General features: G+C 38.9%; 1 protein-coding gene across 4 annotated transcripts in view; it reads left to right on the top strand.

The window, feature by feature from the left end:
• Window positions 1-15,363, top strand: part of LOC131243661 (uncharacterized) — a 39,807-nt gene that overhangs the window by 12,111 nt on the left and 12,333 nt on the right. For all 4 annotated transcript variants that reach the window (XM_058243159.1, XM_058243157.1, XM_058243158.1 and 1 more), the window contains exons 3-4: window positions 3,630-3,772; window positions 10,281-10,376. In XM_058243159.1, the coding sequence (XP_058099142.1) occupies window positions 3,630-3,772; window positions 10,281-10,376 (239 nt within the window). The remainder of the gene's footprint in view (window positions 1-3,629; window positions 3,773-10,280; window positions 10,377-15,363) is intronic.

The raw sequence follows: 15,363 nt of genomic DNA, 5'->3' as shown, positions 1-15,363 counted from the left end.
TTGGCCAGATTTGGGAAGAGTCGCATCAACTCAGGTCAAGTCTATCTGATACAAGCTGAGTTGGTATGGTTGACTCTTCCTGGTTCCAAACTAATAAAAAAAAAATTGAGTGAGACAAAGGGAGGGAGGGAGGGGGTTCACCCTTGATGGTGTGGATCTTGCACGCTAGCCATCCTTTGCACATGTGGTAATGTGTTCCTTAGTACATGCATGGGCTTAGAAGCCTTAACAAAAAAAAGGTGAGAGGAGAGACTAGAGAGAAACCTTTCACATCACTGCATGTTCACTCTCCAACCAAAGTGGGATATGTCCCTCACCTTTTTTTAAAAAATTTATTGGTTTTTGTAGTTTTTTTTTTCCTAAAAATGGAACTGTCCCTTGCCTTTTCTTCCCAATTAAAATGGGACATGCGTCCCTCTTGTTTTTAACTTACCAAGATGGGAGAGAGGGAGAAATAGGAAGTCACCTCCCTCACCACCTCCATCGTAAGATTCTTGTAGATGGTGCACACTAGTGACTCTTCAGCCATATACATGGAACAACTATATATTTATCCAGACTATCCAAATTGCTGATCCAACCATGGAAGGAGAATAAAATAAAAGTTACACAAAGAAGATAATATTAACCATCTAATTTAATCTTTTTCCAAGGTTAGGTATCCCTGTTGGTGATCACAGTCAATCTTTGAGATTCCTCTGAATGTGGTGTGACGATGCGAGGTGTGGAATGGATCTACTCACAACAAGACGTTGGATATTCCTTGGCTGGAAAAGTACTACGTCTAGTCATAATGCCTTTGTTATACTCCTGCACTTCCTTGCCATCTTGGAAGCCTCATCCACACTGTTCAACCAAACGGTCACCAATTCACATTGGACGCTTGCCAACAATCTGTTGCAAGGTAGGGCAAGTTGCTGCTTGGCCGTCTCAAATAGTAGGCATCAAGTCATAGTTCCACTGTATGTTGTCAATGGTTTAGGTTGTCTTCTCTAAGTGAGATGGCTCATAGGAATGTGATTCTCTCATAACAAGAGGTAAAAACCTCCGCTTCAGTCTCACCTTCATTTACTCCCAGTTTCCCTTGGGAGGGAGGCTACAATGATGCAAATCTTCTTCAACTCTGTGCCACCAATCCTAGGCTGTGCCCTTGAGTTTCAAAGCTATGCAACGTAGCTTAATGGATTTGGCCATCTCCTACCTACAAAAATACCTTTTCTGGCCTTCAGCCAATCATAGAAAATTTTGGGGTCCAGATTACCATCATAGTCCATGATTTGGATCTTTATGCGCTTAGTTGGATCCCCGACACAATAATCTGGGATAGACTGGCTACTCATGTTGAGGGGAATAGGAATTTCCAGTCCCTATTGAATCTTGATGGAAGCGAATTGTTGTTGAAGTCTTTGGCAGGTTCTGTGCACCTTCAAAGTGTGCTCCATTCCATTTAGGTCATCTCAGGGAGACATTCTGGCACCTTTTAGGCTGTCATTAACTGCTTGAAGGCCTGTATTGTTGCCCTTGCTACTTAGCAGCCACTTGTCTTGACAAACCACTTGACTAATTTTACGTCACATCAATTTGCTTCACCATTACTGCCATCATTTTTCGCAAAGATCATCGTCCATTGGTGTGGAAATGCCCGTGGATTATCTTTTTAAGAGGAAATCAATTTACTCATTTTCTGTAGAAAAACGTAATCATGATGGTTAATTTTGATGGGGACATTAGAGGACCTACTCGGGTGTACTAAAGACGGAGACGACCACCCAAATCAGCGCAACTTTCTTTATGGATGGGAACGAGTTCCAGATGGGGCCCGCCGGGCCATTTTGAAGACCCCACATGCATTTGACGTGCATCAGGAAGACCCCACTTTGGAATGGTGCATGTGTGCTACTTAGGAGACCATTTTAGTCATAAGATTTTTATTTTGTGTCGATCCGACCATTGGATCTTGTTGATTAGGACATCGGGCCACTAGATCCTGGGCCCCTTGGACTCTAATCTTGCTTCCTTTATGGGCTTTTTTTTTTTTTTTAGGATTTATTTTATGGCTGAGATTGATAATAAGTGTTTTAGTTTTTTTTTTTTTTTCGATGATGGGCCATTTCGCTTAAGTGAGTGGCATAGTTGTAATTATTCCAAATTTTTAATTATAAAAGCATAGGAGGGTTGAGGTCCAACCCCAGTGGTGTTATTTAGAAGAAAGAAAAAAGAGAGAGAAGCTCTTTTGTGTGAAGGAATTTTCCTCCTTGTGCTTTAGGGTTTGCTTTAGGGTTTGTGAGAAACCTTCCATTCCAATTGAATCGCGGAAGGGTAGAAGTTTGTTTGGTGGTGGATTCCTCAAGGTACATCATTCTTCTTTCTCTTCTTCAAAATGTATTCTTCTCCTTCTCTTGTCTTCCTCTTTTACCTCCCATCAAAACCCTACTCAATCCTCTCTCTCTTTCTCTTTTACCTAGACACGTGTGGGCCCCCGTTTGGGGTTTTCCCTATTCGATTTTCCTCTAAAACTCTCCAATCCCTAGATCCTTTGAATCCCTAAAAACCTAATTCCTAAATCTCCATCCATGAATACAAAACCCTAATGAAAATCTGAATTTTTTTTGTGAAACTTTTCCCAAACCAGAATTTTGCTTGCATCTTTGTTTATCCACGTGGTTGTTGCACTACCCACGCTAGATCGGAAGTCCCTACTTCCAAGTGGGGCCACTCTTGAATTATTTTATATTTTTGTGCATTGCGTATGTGATAACCTAGGATTTTCGTGTTATAAATATGAATTTCCGAATCTATTATGTGGATATGCATGATTTTGCATGTTGATTGCTGAAATTAATGTGTAATTGATTTCTCATCTTGCATCCTAGGATAGTTTCCATCATCCTACATCAAATTTCCACTACTTTTTTCGATACGAAGTTACAAACAGCAACAAAAGGCTATATCCATGGATATGGAATCAATTTCTGGCAATTTCCACATTCCCAAACATGCTCAACTATATTTCTTGGTTTAGATATTTTCTGAGTTGAGGATTTCAAATTGAAAATCAATGAAGAGTTCTCTACCATGATGGGCATGTCCTTAGCAATGAGAACTTCATTTTTTTTGAAAGATTTCATTGGCATGAAGGAACAAAAATATGCAATAACCAGAATAGGACTCACTTCCTTTCTTCCTCTCTCTGTTTAAGGGGTCTCGTTTTGTACCTTGGAGTAATACCACTACATGGATTTATTTTTTCTTTTTCTGATTTAATGCTGAAAAAGCAGACATTCACAAATTAATTATTTCAGCATTTACCAAAAAGAAAGCTAAAAATTGCTATGGAATGATATTTAGCCATTGAGGTGATTATTTTTTCACTGCAGTTCATGAAGGGGGTAATACTCTTATATTCAAATCTGCCCAAATGGCCATATGTTTTCCTTAAGTTGATATGGCTTGTAGATGGTGCTTTATCTCGATCAATAACACAGTTCAATGAATAAATTTCTCTACGGTAGAATTTGAAATTTGTTTGGGGTATTTTATTTTGTTCTCTCTTTCTTTCTTTCTTTCTTTCTTCTTTTTCTTCTTCTGAGTTGGGCGATCCTTAGTTCTTATACATGTTAAATTTGCAGAAACTTTCAAGACCATTGTTGTTTCTCTCAATTGCAACAGCTTTCTCTGATGAATCGGATTATTCTAAGGAAACTTCTGATAACGTGGATGAGTCTCAATCATATCCTGAAATAGCTGCTGCTGAATCAACTCCTGATATGAGGTGGGTTAGACAGAGCGCTTTTACATTACTGTTCCGATTTTAATCATGCTGCCACTGGGGTGTAAATGCTGTAGAAGTACTTACCAAGCTCTCAATTATGGTATCTCATGAACCTGTCCTTGGAATTCTGCTTTTGTATTAAATTCCTCATACGTAAAGCAGACTCAAATATAATTTGGCAAAATAGGATTCATTAAGCCAACCCTTAATAGCTGGGGAAAGGCTATGGTGATGATGTTGATGATTAGATTCTATAAACACCTTAGTGAGTAATTGTTACTGCTAAAGAAAAATCTATAAACACACTAATTTTTTAGAATTAAACACCTTAGCAAGTAATTGTTACTGCTAAAGAAAAATCTATAAACACACTAATTTTTTAGAATTAAACACCTTAGCAAGTAATTGTTACTGCTAAAGAAAAATCCATAAACATTTGCTGAACTAACTAGTACTTAAGATTTTGGTTGAGAGCATCGACCCCAAGATCTTTTATTTATGGGATTTTTACCCTTAATTCCTCTATATTCCTGATTTCAACAAAACTTGCCTCGACTTCTTTGAAGAAGTACCAAAAAGTGCTTTGGGAGGTGCAATGATCAAATTGCCCTCATTCTCTTTTTTTCCCTGAAAGGGGGCAGAGTTAAGCATTGTGGGGCCCACGTGATGCTTTAATGACGGTCAACCCTTCCGACAGGTGCACCCCAACATGATGATCAGATGAACAAACATCAGGATGATCCAATCATCAGGTGGGCCACACCATAAAAAACAATGTATACCACCCAAAAAAATTCCAAATTCAAGTGTGGCCCACCTAATATTGGATCGGCTGATTTTTAGATCGTCTGGTCACGATGATCAGTCATTCCTATTGGAGCCCCCTCCAACAGTGATTACTCTGCAACTTCCTTTTGAGTTGTGGCAAGAGATCAGGCTAGGAAAAGCTCACATTTGAGTCCAAACGCTCTTCTTTTTTTTTGTTGTTGTTGTTCTTTTTTTCTTTTTTTTTTTCAATATTAAGTGTCGCTCGAACCCAAGACCTCAATCTGGAAACATGCCCTGTGTGCCATCGAGGGACAGGCTCTTAACGAATCTTTCTTTAATCAAAAGCTTAAAGATCTGGCGTGGCAAACTTGGCCCTTTGTCCAGCACACATCACTACCAATGTTGTCAAAAATCGTTTTTTTTTTTTTTACTTTACTGGTAATGTTGTCAAAATTCATTATTGTATCACAAATCATAAAAGGGCTTGGATTGTATCATATTGCATATCGTATTGTAAATCATAAGATTTTTTTCTAATTTTTTTGAGATGATGATTTATTAATTTAACCGGCAAAGCTGAAAGAATACAGAAAAAGAAAAAGAAAAACGCATTACAACACAACCCAAGCCCACTATGCTTAACTAGAGGCCTTTAAATTAGAAGCAACCGTAAGCCATTCTATAACATTCAATTTCGCTCTAAGTAAGATTAGGGGTGCACACGGGTCGGTTTGGTCCGGTTCTGGGGTAAAACCGGAACCGAACCGTTCCTAACGGTTCTGAGATTTTTGGAACCGGAACCGAACCGTTAGCACACTAGAACCGAACCAGAACGGGACCGTGAAAACCGGTTCGGTTCCGGATCGGTTCCACGGTTCTGGCTTTTTAAAAAATTTAACAAAAGAAGAAAAAAAGGTGAAAAAAAAATCCCCTACAGTCCCTTTGCAATTTTCTCAGTGTGGCCCACTCCACATTCAAATCGTCGATCTGTACTGTCCATTGTGTATAGAAAGGAGATTTAACCCTTGGCAATGTGGCATTCTGAAACCATGCAGGCTGTTGTAGAATTATGACCGTTGAACATGAAATGGACGGCGGAGTAGATAAGCTCATGGGCCATGCTGATTTTGCTCCAAAAGCACTCTATTCCTGATGGTTTTTCGTCCTCAATCTCATGAACGGAGTAGATTTTCCAAAAGACTTCAGTAAGTGGGCCACCAAACTTCACAGAGTCGACGTACGTCAACTCTGTTGAAAACAGAGCTTCCGGCCTTTTGTTGTGGGCCACCATCATGCAGGGAGAGATGGATCTGAACCGTTCATCAGGTAGAGGGGGTAGAATCCATTAAAACCATGTTGAGCTTTCTTAGCCGTGTACATCCTCGTGATCTCTACAATGATCGAAAGAAGGCCATCTGACTGCTTTTAAGGCTTGATTATTCAGGTGGGCCATATCATCATATGATTAAAGCTCACCATTCACGGTCTAAATTCCAAGAGGAAGACAATGGACGGTGTGGATCTGGGCCACGGTTCAACGGATCGGGTCCACGGTTCGGTTAACGGTTTGGTTCGGTTCTGCGTGCCCTTGAACCGAAACCGAACCGTATCCAACGGTTCTGGAAATTTTGGAACCGGAACTGGAACCGGTGCTGTCTAGAACCGGACCAAACCGGACCGATCCAACGGTTCCGGTCCGGTTCCACGGTTCTACCGGTTAAATGTGCACCCCTAAGTAAGATTCCCCTTGGAGGGGCAGAAGTGTCCCAAAAGCATATGTTGTTTCCTTCCCCCCATATAACCCAAAGCCTTGCAAGAAGAGACATCCTCCATGCCACTGTACCCAAATTTCTAAAACCCCCACCATGCCAGTGCCTATAAAATCCTTTAATGGACCATGATATGACTCAAGGCATGCCAAAAAGCCCCAAAAAACTTTCCCACACCTTCCTTGAAAATGGGAAATGCATGAATAGATGGTTCACGGATTCCTCGCTTTGCCAACACAAAGGACAAGCATTGATAATGATTGAGGCCCCTCTTTCTTAGGTTGTTGATCATTAACACCCCGTTGCAATCCACTTATCATGCGAATGCTGCCACCTTTGAGGGAGCGCCATAATACCAAAGAGAGAAAGTATGCACTTCACCATCTATGAGAGAAATGCTCGAGAGCATGGAATGGAAAGATTTCATTGAAAACTTCCCCAATTTTACCTCCTTCCATTGCATCGAATTGGCCCCCTCCGACAGAGAAATCCCCTATAACTGATTCAAAAGAGAACAATTCTTCAAATTCCTCATCACAAAGATCCCTTAGATACAAAGGAGCCCATACCCTGCTAGCCATTGAGAAGCAACGATTAACTATTGTGTCGGGATCCGCGGCTACTTGAACTAGCCTTGGATATAATTCCTACAAACTCTGATCATGAAGCCACATGTCCTTTCAAAATCTCATCCTAGAACCATCCCTTACACTTGAACTAGCCTTGGATATAATTGCTACAAACTCTGATCATGAAGCCACACGTCCTTTCAAAATCTCATGCTAGAACCCCCCTCCCCCCCCCACCCCACTCTCTATACAAAGAATTTTTTGGGCCACCACCCCTCCTGCGCCTCCCCATGCTTTCAAACTATAGCCTCCTTCCACAAGCCCCCTTCTTGTGAGCCAAATCTTTAAATCCATTTCTTTGAAAGAGCCTCATTCATAGAACCCAGTTTTCTAATCCCCACTCCCTCACTCTTTTTCGATCTACACACATTGTCCCACTTAATAAGATGAAATTCACTACCCCCCCCCCCCCCCCCTAAAAAAATAAAATAAAATCCGTTCTGAGTTTTTCCAGTTTTTTGAACACCTCTTTCGGACATTTGAAGGGTAACATAAAATACAAAGGAAGGTTAGATAACACTGCTTTTCTAATTTTCTTAACATATTGAAACAAAACTGAAAAATATAAATAAACCACATGCACAAAAAATAATAATAATAAAAACATCAGTTATCCTTCAATATGCGCTTAGTAACGCATGTCATGATATCGGCAGAAATCCTATAATGGGATAGTGTTAAAGGATTCTTATTTTTCTTTTGTGTTTTTTACTTTTCTTTGTATTTTTACTTTTAAGAAATTTACCTTGAGAAACTTGCAGGAGTCCTCAAATACTTTTACCTTTCTTGAGTGTGGAATCATGTTGGAAAAAGCGACGTTCAATTCTGTTGGCCAAAGAAAAAGTTATTCGATTTCTTTGTTTTGGGTTTTTGAATATCAAAATTCCCAAATCACCTCTCGCTCTCGCTCTCTCTATATGTATCTCACAAAAGACAAAAATAAGGATTTTTAACAGGGGAGACCTTTTTATATGTTTTAAAAGGTAAAAGCAAGAAGAAAGAGGTGTCAAAACATGAAAAATTAATTTTAAAAAATGTAATTTGGCCCCATTTACTCAGTCCACAATTATCATACACTTTGATACAGTAATCACATGTCTCTACAATAATTGCTTAATTCATACGATTCTGTTACTATAAATTGGGATTTGCGATTTGAACATAGGATTTAGATTATGTGGTGTGCGATATGATATGATAATATGAACAATTTTCATTGCATTGACCACAACCATGATTTACTCATTTGTTTTCTTAGTGATTGGTGCCTTTCCAGCTATAGAAGTCTGGGTTATGAATTTTATTTAGCAGATGTACCAACTTACCAGAGAGAGAACACATAAAGCAATATGATTGCATTATTAAGATTTGGGGATAATCTTTGTATACAATGTTCTCATAATTGTTATCACATCACAAGTCGTAATAGGGGTTGAATCATATCTAATCGCAAATCTGATCGTAAATCATAAGGATTTTCTTCAATTTTCTTAAAAAATAGAAAAAAACTGAATATATATATATATATATATATATATATAAAGAAAACACATTAATGATCCATTTTCCATCAAACATCTCTAGTTGGTATGTGTCATAGTCACTGCTAATAAGGTTCAAATCATTTTACTCATTCCCATTTCTATACATTTTTAATAAAATATGGGGTTGCAATTTTGTCACCAAAAATAGATAATTATTCATAGCTGATATAACCTTTATTTTAAGAATCTTAAGATTAATAATATGTTTACAAAGATATTGAGAAAATCTTGCTAAAGTGTATCCTTTAATAATTAGAGATACAACATGCACATGTGCATGCATAAACCCTAACACTACTGATATGTCACATAACAATCTACATATATACGGAGAATGATCCTATTGCGCTGCCACCATAACTTACGGGTATTGTCAACCTATGTGGAACCCACCATGATCTGTGCATGACTCCCCATTCCATCCACAAGGTGTGCCCTTCTATGTTAGGGCACGGAGCCAAAAAAAAGCCTAATTGGAAACTCAGGTGGGCACCCACCCGTGATGTGTAAGTGGAATCCAAACTACGCATATGATGATCCAACTCATGCACCATGCATCTCAAGGATCATCCTGATCCAAAATTCAGGTGGGATACACCTCAGGGAGCCATGCACAACCACCCTTAAAACCTATAAATTCACGTGATGTAGCCCATGTAAGTTTTTGAATGGCCTGGGTTCAGGTGTATCCCTTCATCCAGGTGGTACGCACCTGATGAATGGTTTGGATGGTGGTTTATACAAAACACGGTGGACATGGTATTCCATCTGGAAGTTTCTATGTTATGCATTGGCATTGGGTCCAGGTGGTTGACACCTGATGAATGGTTTGGATGGTATATACAAAACATGGTGGACACCATACTCCATCTGGAAGTTTCTATGCTAGGCATCACCCTCCCCAATGTCCTCCATTGTTACCTTTGGTGTGGTTCGCATGAGTTATGGATCAGGCTGGATTTTGAGATCGTGGTCTAATGGAGGATGCGTGGTGCAGATAACACATACACATCATGGTGGTACCTGCTTAGCTAGAATGCATGGTGGCTTTATGTGTTCAAATTAATGTGAACAAAACCCGTGTGTGTTTTTCCGATAGGATTTAACTGTAACTTACGGTGCATTGGAGCTCATATGGGCCCACTGAAAATCAGGTCGATCCATAACGCGGGGGGACTGCACCATGGTAAACAACATAAAATAATGCCTGATACCTCTAAATTCATGTGGTGTGGACTGCCTGAGTTTTGGAATGGCCTGATTTTGGGGTGCCCATTCATCTTGGTGGTTCACATCAGACAAGCATATTGAATGGCATATACATAGCACAGTGGGCCCCATGAAAAAAATTGAAAGTTTCAGTGGTGGATGTCCCCCTCTCAACTCGTCCTCATTGTTCCTTGTTTCGTGGTTCACCTGTGTTTTGGATCAGGCTGGTTTTTGGCCGGGCCTAACATTGGGGGCCGCAATTGATGGACAGGTTGGATGGCACACAAACATCATGGTGGGCCCCGCAGTTAGAACTTTTCTTGTTCCTTGTGTGAACCATTGCAACAGTTATGCCCAAGGATACTTAAACAGTATATCCATAACGAAAGCATATGACACTTTGTTTTCATATGCAAGATCTCTCATACTTCCTCTAACATATTCAAGCACATGAGGATCAAGTTTATTCCATTGAAAGGATTCCATCTTGAATATGGTTTCTCTTTTTGGCTGCTTACCTAGAGCTAGTCTTTATTTGCTATGAGATATGAGTTTCATTTGTTGCATTCATGAGCGGATGTGCTTTCAGGATCTGTGCTGGAGAGCCTGAGGATGTTGAGCCCGAGAATTGGATGCTGCAACTCTACAAGGAGCTGGAGAGTCAGGGAATTACTCTTCCTGAAAGGTGATTACTATGTCATTCAGTTTCAAAACATCAAGGATCCCATTCTCGTTTTTATGCTGCAAACAATCGTTGCAAGCTTTTGTTTGGAAGAGTTTGCAAGAGTAAAGTTTCATACATTTTTGTTATTCACTGATCTCAGTTTTTTTTTTTTTTTTTTTTTTTTTTTTTTAAATTTTAAATCTGGAAATTCATTTCACCAAAGAGCTTTACAAAACCTGCTGTACATTCGAGTTTGTCAGGAAGAAAAAAACCTGACCAAAACCTATCATAAGGATTCACTGATCTCACAGTTATACCGAGCAAGAGCTAGATTCTCTCTCTGATATTTTAGGGTGCTTTGGAAGTATATGTTACCAGCAGAAACATTTCAAGGCCACCTGTGTGGCATTTGGAAAGGCGTAGCAATTGGAACTACATTGGGTAGTTGATCAATTCTCTGCCATGTTCTCCTGGATTGACATTCCGTTTGTTCCATCTAGTACAAGAAATGAATAGGGGCAAAATTTGTGCTATTAAAAAATGATAATGTAACAGTCACAGCAGCCGTTACACAGCTGAAACCACTAAAGGCCGTTACATGATACAGAAAGAAAAAAGGTAAAAATAGGTTCAACATGATATTACCAAATCTTGCTAAATTTGTGTTCGATTTCGCCATGTTTATATTTTTAAAAAAAGTTTTTTTTTCTTCTTTTCTTTTTTGCTGTTTTTGTAATTTCCGGCAATTTTCAAATTTTTTTCTATTCTTTGTAAAATGTTCGTAGTTTAGATTGTTGAACTATATGTATGAGGCACTAAATCAGTGTTCTTCAACTTTTTCTTTCTTTTTTTTTCCTGGCATGTTTGGTAATTTCAGCCATTTTTGGGATGAATAGTGACACACACACACACACACACACACACACACACACACACACACACATATATATATATATATATATATATATATATATATATATATTTCTTTGAAGTTTTCCTTTAGGGCCTGTTTGGATTCAAGGAAAGCATGGGAAAGGAATTGTGTTTCCCATGAAACTCACTTTCCTTTGTTTGTTAAGCCTTTCTTTGTGGGAAATTGTGGGAAACACCATTTCCTACTTTCTATCTTTGTTTTATTTATTTTCCCACCTCCACCCCTAAGAAATGCATTTTCCCACTATGGAAGGAAAATGAGTTTTTCAAGGCTTAAAACCCAAATGCGCTACTATCCATGTTCAATCGCCTCACTTGTGCCAATGTGCCAAATGAGACATTGTCCATCTTCGGTCATGTTGCACACATGCCAATATGCCACATGTGCCACCATCCATCTTTTCTTGTGCCCCACGTGTAAAGAGCCCTGCATGTGCTAATGTGTCATATGTGTCACCATCCATCTTCTTTTGCACCCTACATGTGCTATTCTTCCACATATACCACCATTCATCTTACTTGTGTCCCATATGTGCCAATGTGTCACATGTGCCATTATCCATCTTAAATCCTCAAATATGCCACATGCAAATGGTGCTAAGGTGCACAAGTATTGTCATCTAGCTTTTGTGCCGACATGTCAAATGTATGCATGTCTTGTACAACACGTGCCACCATACAACTTCAAGTACCTCATATGCACCACATGTGCCACAATTCAGCTTACGTGCTCACATATGCCATATATGCCACGTGCCATTGTTCATGCCACGTGCTAATCTGACACATGCCAGTGACTACCTAAAAAATTCCAAGAAAATTTTTTGTTTTGCCAAATAACAAACTTGAAAATAAATCCTAAATTGCTATAAAAATCTTTTTTAAAAGCGAACAAGGAAAACAAAATTTCCTTTCCCATAATTTCATGGAAATAAGGTTTTTGAAGAAACACTGTTTCCTTTCTCATGCTTTTCATGAATCCAAACAGGCCCTTCAGGGAAATGATGTTAAATGGTTAGGGATATGCATTAGTAGGATAAATCTTGTAGATTGCATGAATTTCGTGCCATTTTCAGCTTTTCAAGTGTACCCAAATCAGCCTAACACTATATATCCATTTGAAAAAAAAAAAAATCAAATCAAATTTCTTGAGGAAGATGGTATCAAATGATTAGGGATATACATTAGGGGGGTGAATCCCACATATTACATGAATTTTAGGCCGTTTTCATTCCATTTGAGTGTACCCAACTTGGCTCAATACTATACATTTGATTTTGTATTAAATATTTTCCACAAATTTCTTGAGGGAAATGGTCTCAAATGGTTAAGGATATGTATTAGTGGGATGAATCCCATGGATTGCATAAATTTTGGGTTGTTATCGGCAAAGTTCATATCGGGATCATTATAAGTATTGCTTGCTGGGCATATGGAAACATGTGTCGATATCATATCACTGACACTTGGAAATGCATTGTTGATTGAGGGAAACATTGGGAAAACAATGCGATTTTTCAATGAAACTTCAAGAGATGATATATATTTGATGCAGGGGCATCTAGGTGTGATTCCAAGGATGCACCATATCTCCATGTTGGAGTGTGGTGGCCCACAAGGTGGGGCTAATGAAATGTAGAATGACCATGAGGTGAGGCCCACTGTGGGACCGTGTGATTCGGGGACCCGTGCGAAGCGGGAGTTGCCCACGGGGAGGTCTCGTCTGGGCTTGCCTAGGAAGGCCTGCATATAGGGATAAATCGGTCCTTCCCCATAGCAGTGGAGCTTTTGGTACACTGGTCGGTTGTCCGCTTTCAACATGGTATCAGAGTGGGAGCCCAGTTTTTGAGTCTCCTCACTGGTGTGGGTGGATGATGCGGGGGCATCTTGGTGTGATTCCAATGATGCATCATATCTCCAAGTTGAGATGGGGTGGCCCACGAGGTGGGGTTTGTGAGATGCTGAATGGCCATGAGGTGGGGCCCACTGTGGGTCTGTGCAATTTGGGGACTGGTGCGAAGCGGTGGTTCCCACGGGGAGGTCTTGCCTAGGTTTGCCTAGGAAGGCCTGCATATAGGGATAAACTAGTCCATCCCCATCAGCTCTGGAGCTTTCGGTGCGCTGGTTGGTTGCCTATATATCAAAAAATTGCAAAAAAAGAAGAAGAAGAAGAAGGAGAAAGAACCACCATACAAAGTTTCTATTTCATAGGGGCCTACAACATGTGTTGTCGTAAAAAAATCAGTGTAGTGTAGTAGTAACTAGTAATCAAAATGAGTTCATTTCATAGCCCAATAATATCATTAGAAACATAATAGTCACTTAAAGTTGTTTTTAAATCAAAGAAAAAGGTCATAGATGCATGCATGCATAAATACATCCATACATGTCTATCCATCCATCCGTACATCCATCCATGTACACACACACACACACCCCCCGTCCATCCATCCATCCATACTTCCACCCAACATTCGACCATCCATCCAACTATCCATCCATTCATCCATCCATGCATACACACACATACACGATCCATCCATCCATCCATCCATCCATTTGTGCATGCATACATGCTTACACTAATACATCCATCTATCCATGCATACAAACATGCATCCATGATCCATCCATGCATGCACAACACATCTTCCATCCATCAATGCACACATCCACGCATACATATATCATACATCGATCTATATATGCATACACAATTATGAAATAAAATAATTACTTTTTAGAAGTTTTCTTTTTCCCTAATTTTTAAAACTTAAAAAAAAAAAAATTTATTAAAAATTACAACACATCACTCATCAACATTCATACATAAATAGAAAAAAATAATATGTTTTTCATGAAACAGAATCATCGTTTTTTGAATAAAATATTTTTTTTGCATTTTCAAAATCTTAGATAATTTTTAAAAAGGAAAAAAAAAATGGAAGAGTGGTCAAAATCCACTCCCCAACCAAAAATTTTTTTAAAAAAGAATTTTCTATTTTCTGTAGTATTTACGCACGTTTTCCCCTTCTCAATTATCCCTCTAAAAATAGGAATTTGATTAACAAAAAATTGGAGAGGACCTGTCAAAATCCACTTCCCAATCTATTCCCCAAAAGAATTTCTGAAAATTTGAATTTTCTATTTTAAAAAAATATATTTGTGGTATTTATGCATGTTTTCCCCCTTCCCGAATTTTCCCCAAAATTAAGGATTCGATTCACAAAAGCTAGATAGGAGTGGTCGAAACCACCACCTAACTAGATCCCTACAAAATTTCTATATATATAAAAAAAAAATTCTATACTTTTTTATTTTTGCTATTCTAGCCCACCAAGCTTCCAATCCGTGTTTTCTCTCCCAAATTGGAGATACAATCGACACGGTATGGAGATGAGGTGCCGAAATCCCCCTCCAACCTAGATCTAGAAATAAAAATGTTGCCTGTCGAAATGGGGAGTTGGGCAATAATATCGCTGAAACTTTGATGCAATCCATTATTGTACTTGACATAGTGATTATAACTTGGCAATATGTCGCCAATACTTGGAAACATGGAACACTGGCTATTGGGCCATTTGAGTGTACCTAAATCTGCCTAACACTATTCGTCATATTTTTTAAAAATAAAATTTCCTCAAAATTCTCAAGGGAAATGGTGTGAATGGTTAGGGATATGCATTAGTGGATGAGTCCTATGAATTGCATGAATTTCAGGCAATTTCGGACCATTTGAGTTACCCAAATCAACTCGACCATTCATTTGGATTTTTATTTTTTTTTCCTCAAATTTCTTGAGGGAAATGGTGTTAAATATGCAAATTTCTGGCCATTACTGTATACCCAAATCATTCTAACTCTATTCATCCCAATTTAATTTTCAATTTCTGGTTTGTATTTGTTTAAGATAATTTTATTTTAACATAATATGTTTATGTTTTGGGAGGAGTGTAGGACTTGAGGACTAGTTTGGGGCTAACGACTTGAGTCACCTAACGGTTATTGCCGTGGTCCATGGTTGGTTTGATACTTGAAGAGTTAAGTGATACTTGGTTGGAGACGTGGCTTGTAA

Source organism: Magnolia sinica, chromosome 4 (genome assembly GCF_029962835.1).
Source record: "Magnolia sinica isolate HGM2019 chromosome 4, MsV1, whole genome shotgun sequence".
In the NCBI taxonomy this organism is placed as follows: Eukaryota; Viridiplantae; Streptophyta; class Magnoliopsida; order Magnoliales; family Magnoliaceae; genus Magnolia; species Magnolia sinica.
This window is presented reverse-complemented; position numbering and strand designations above follow the sequence as displayed.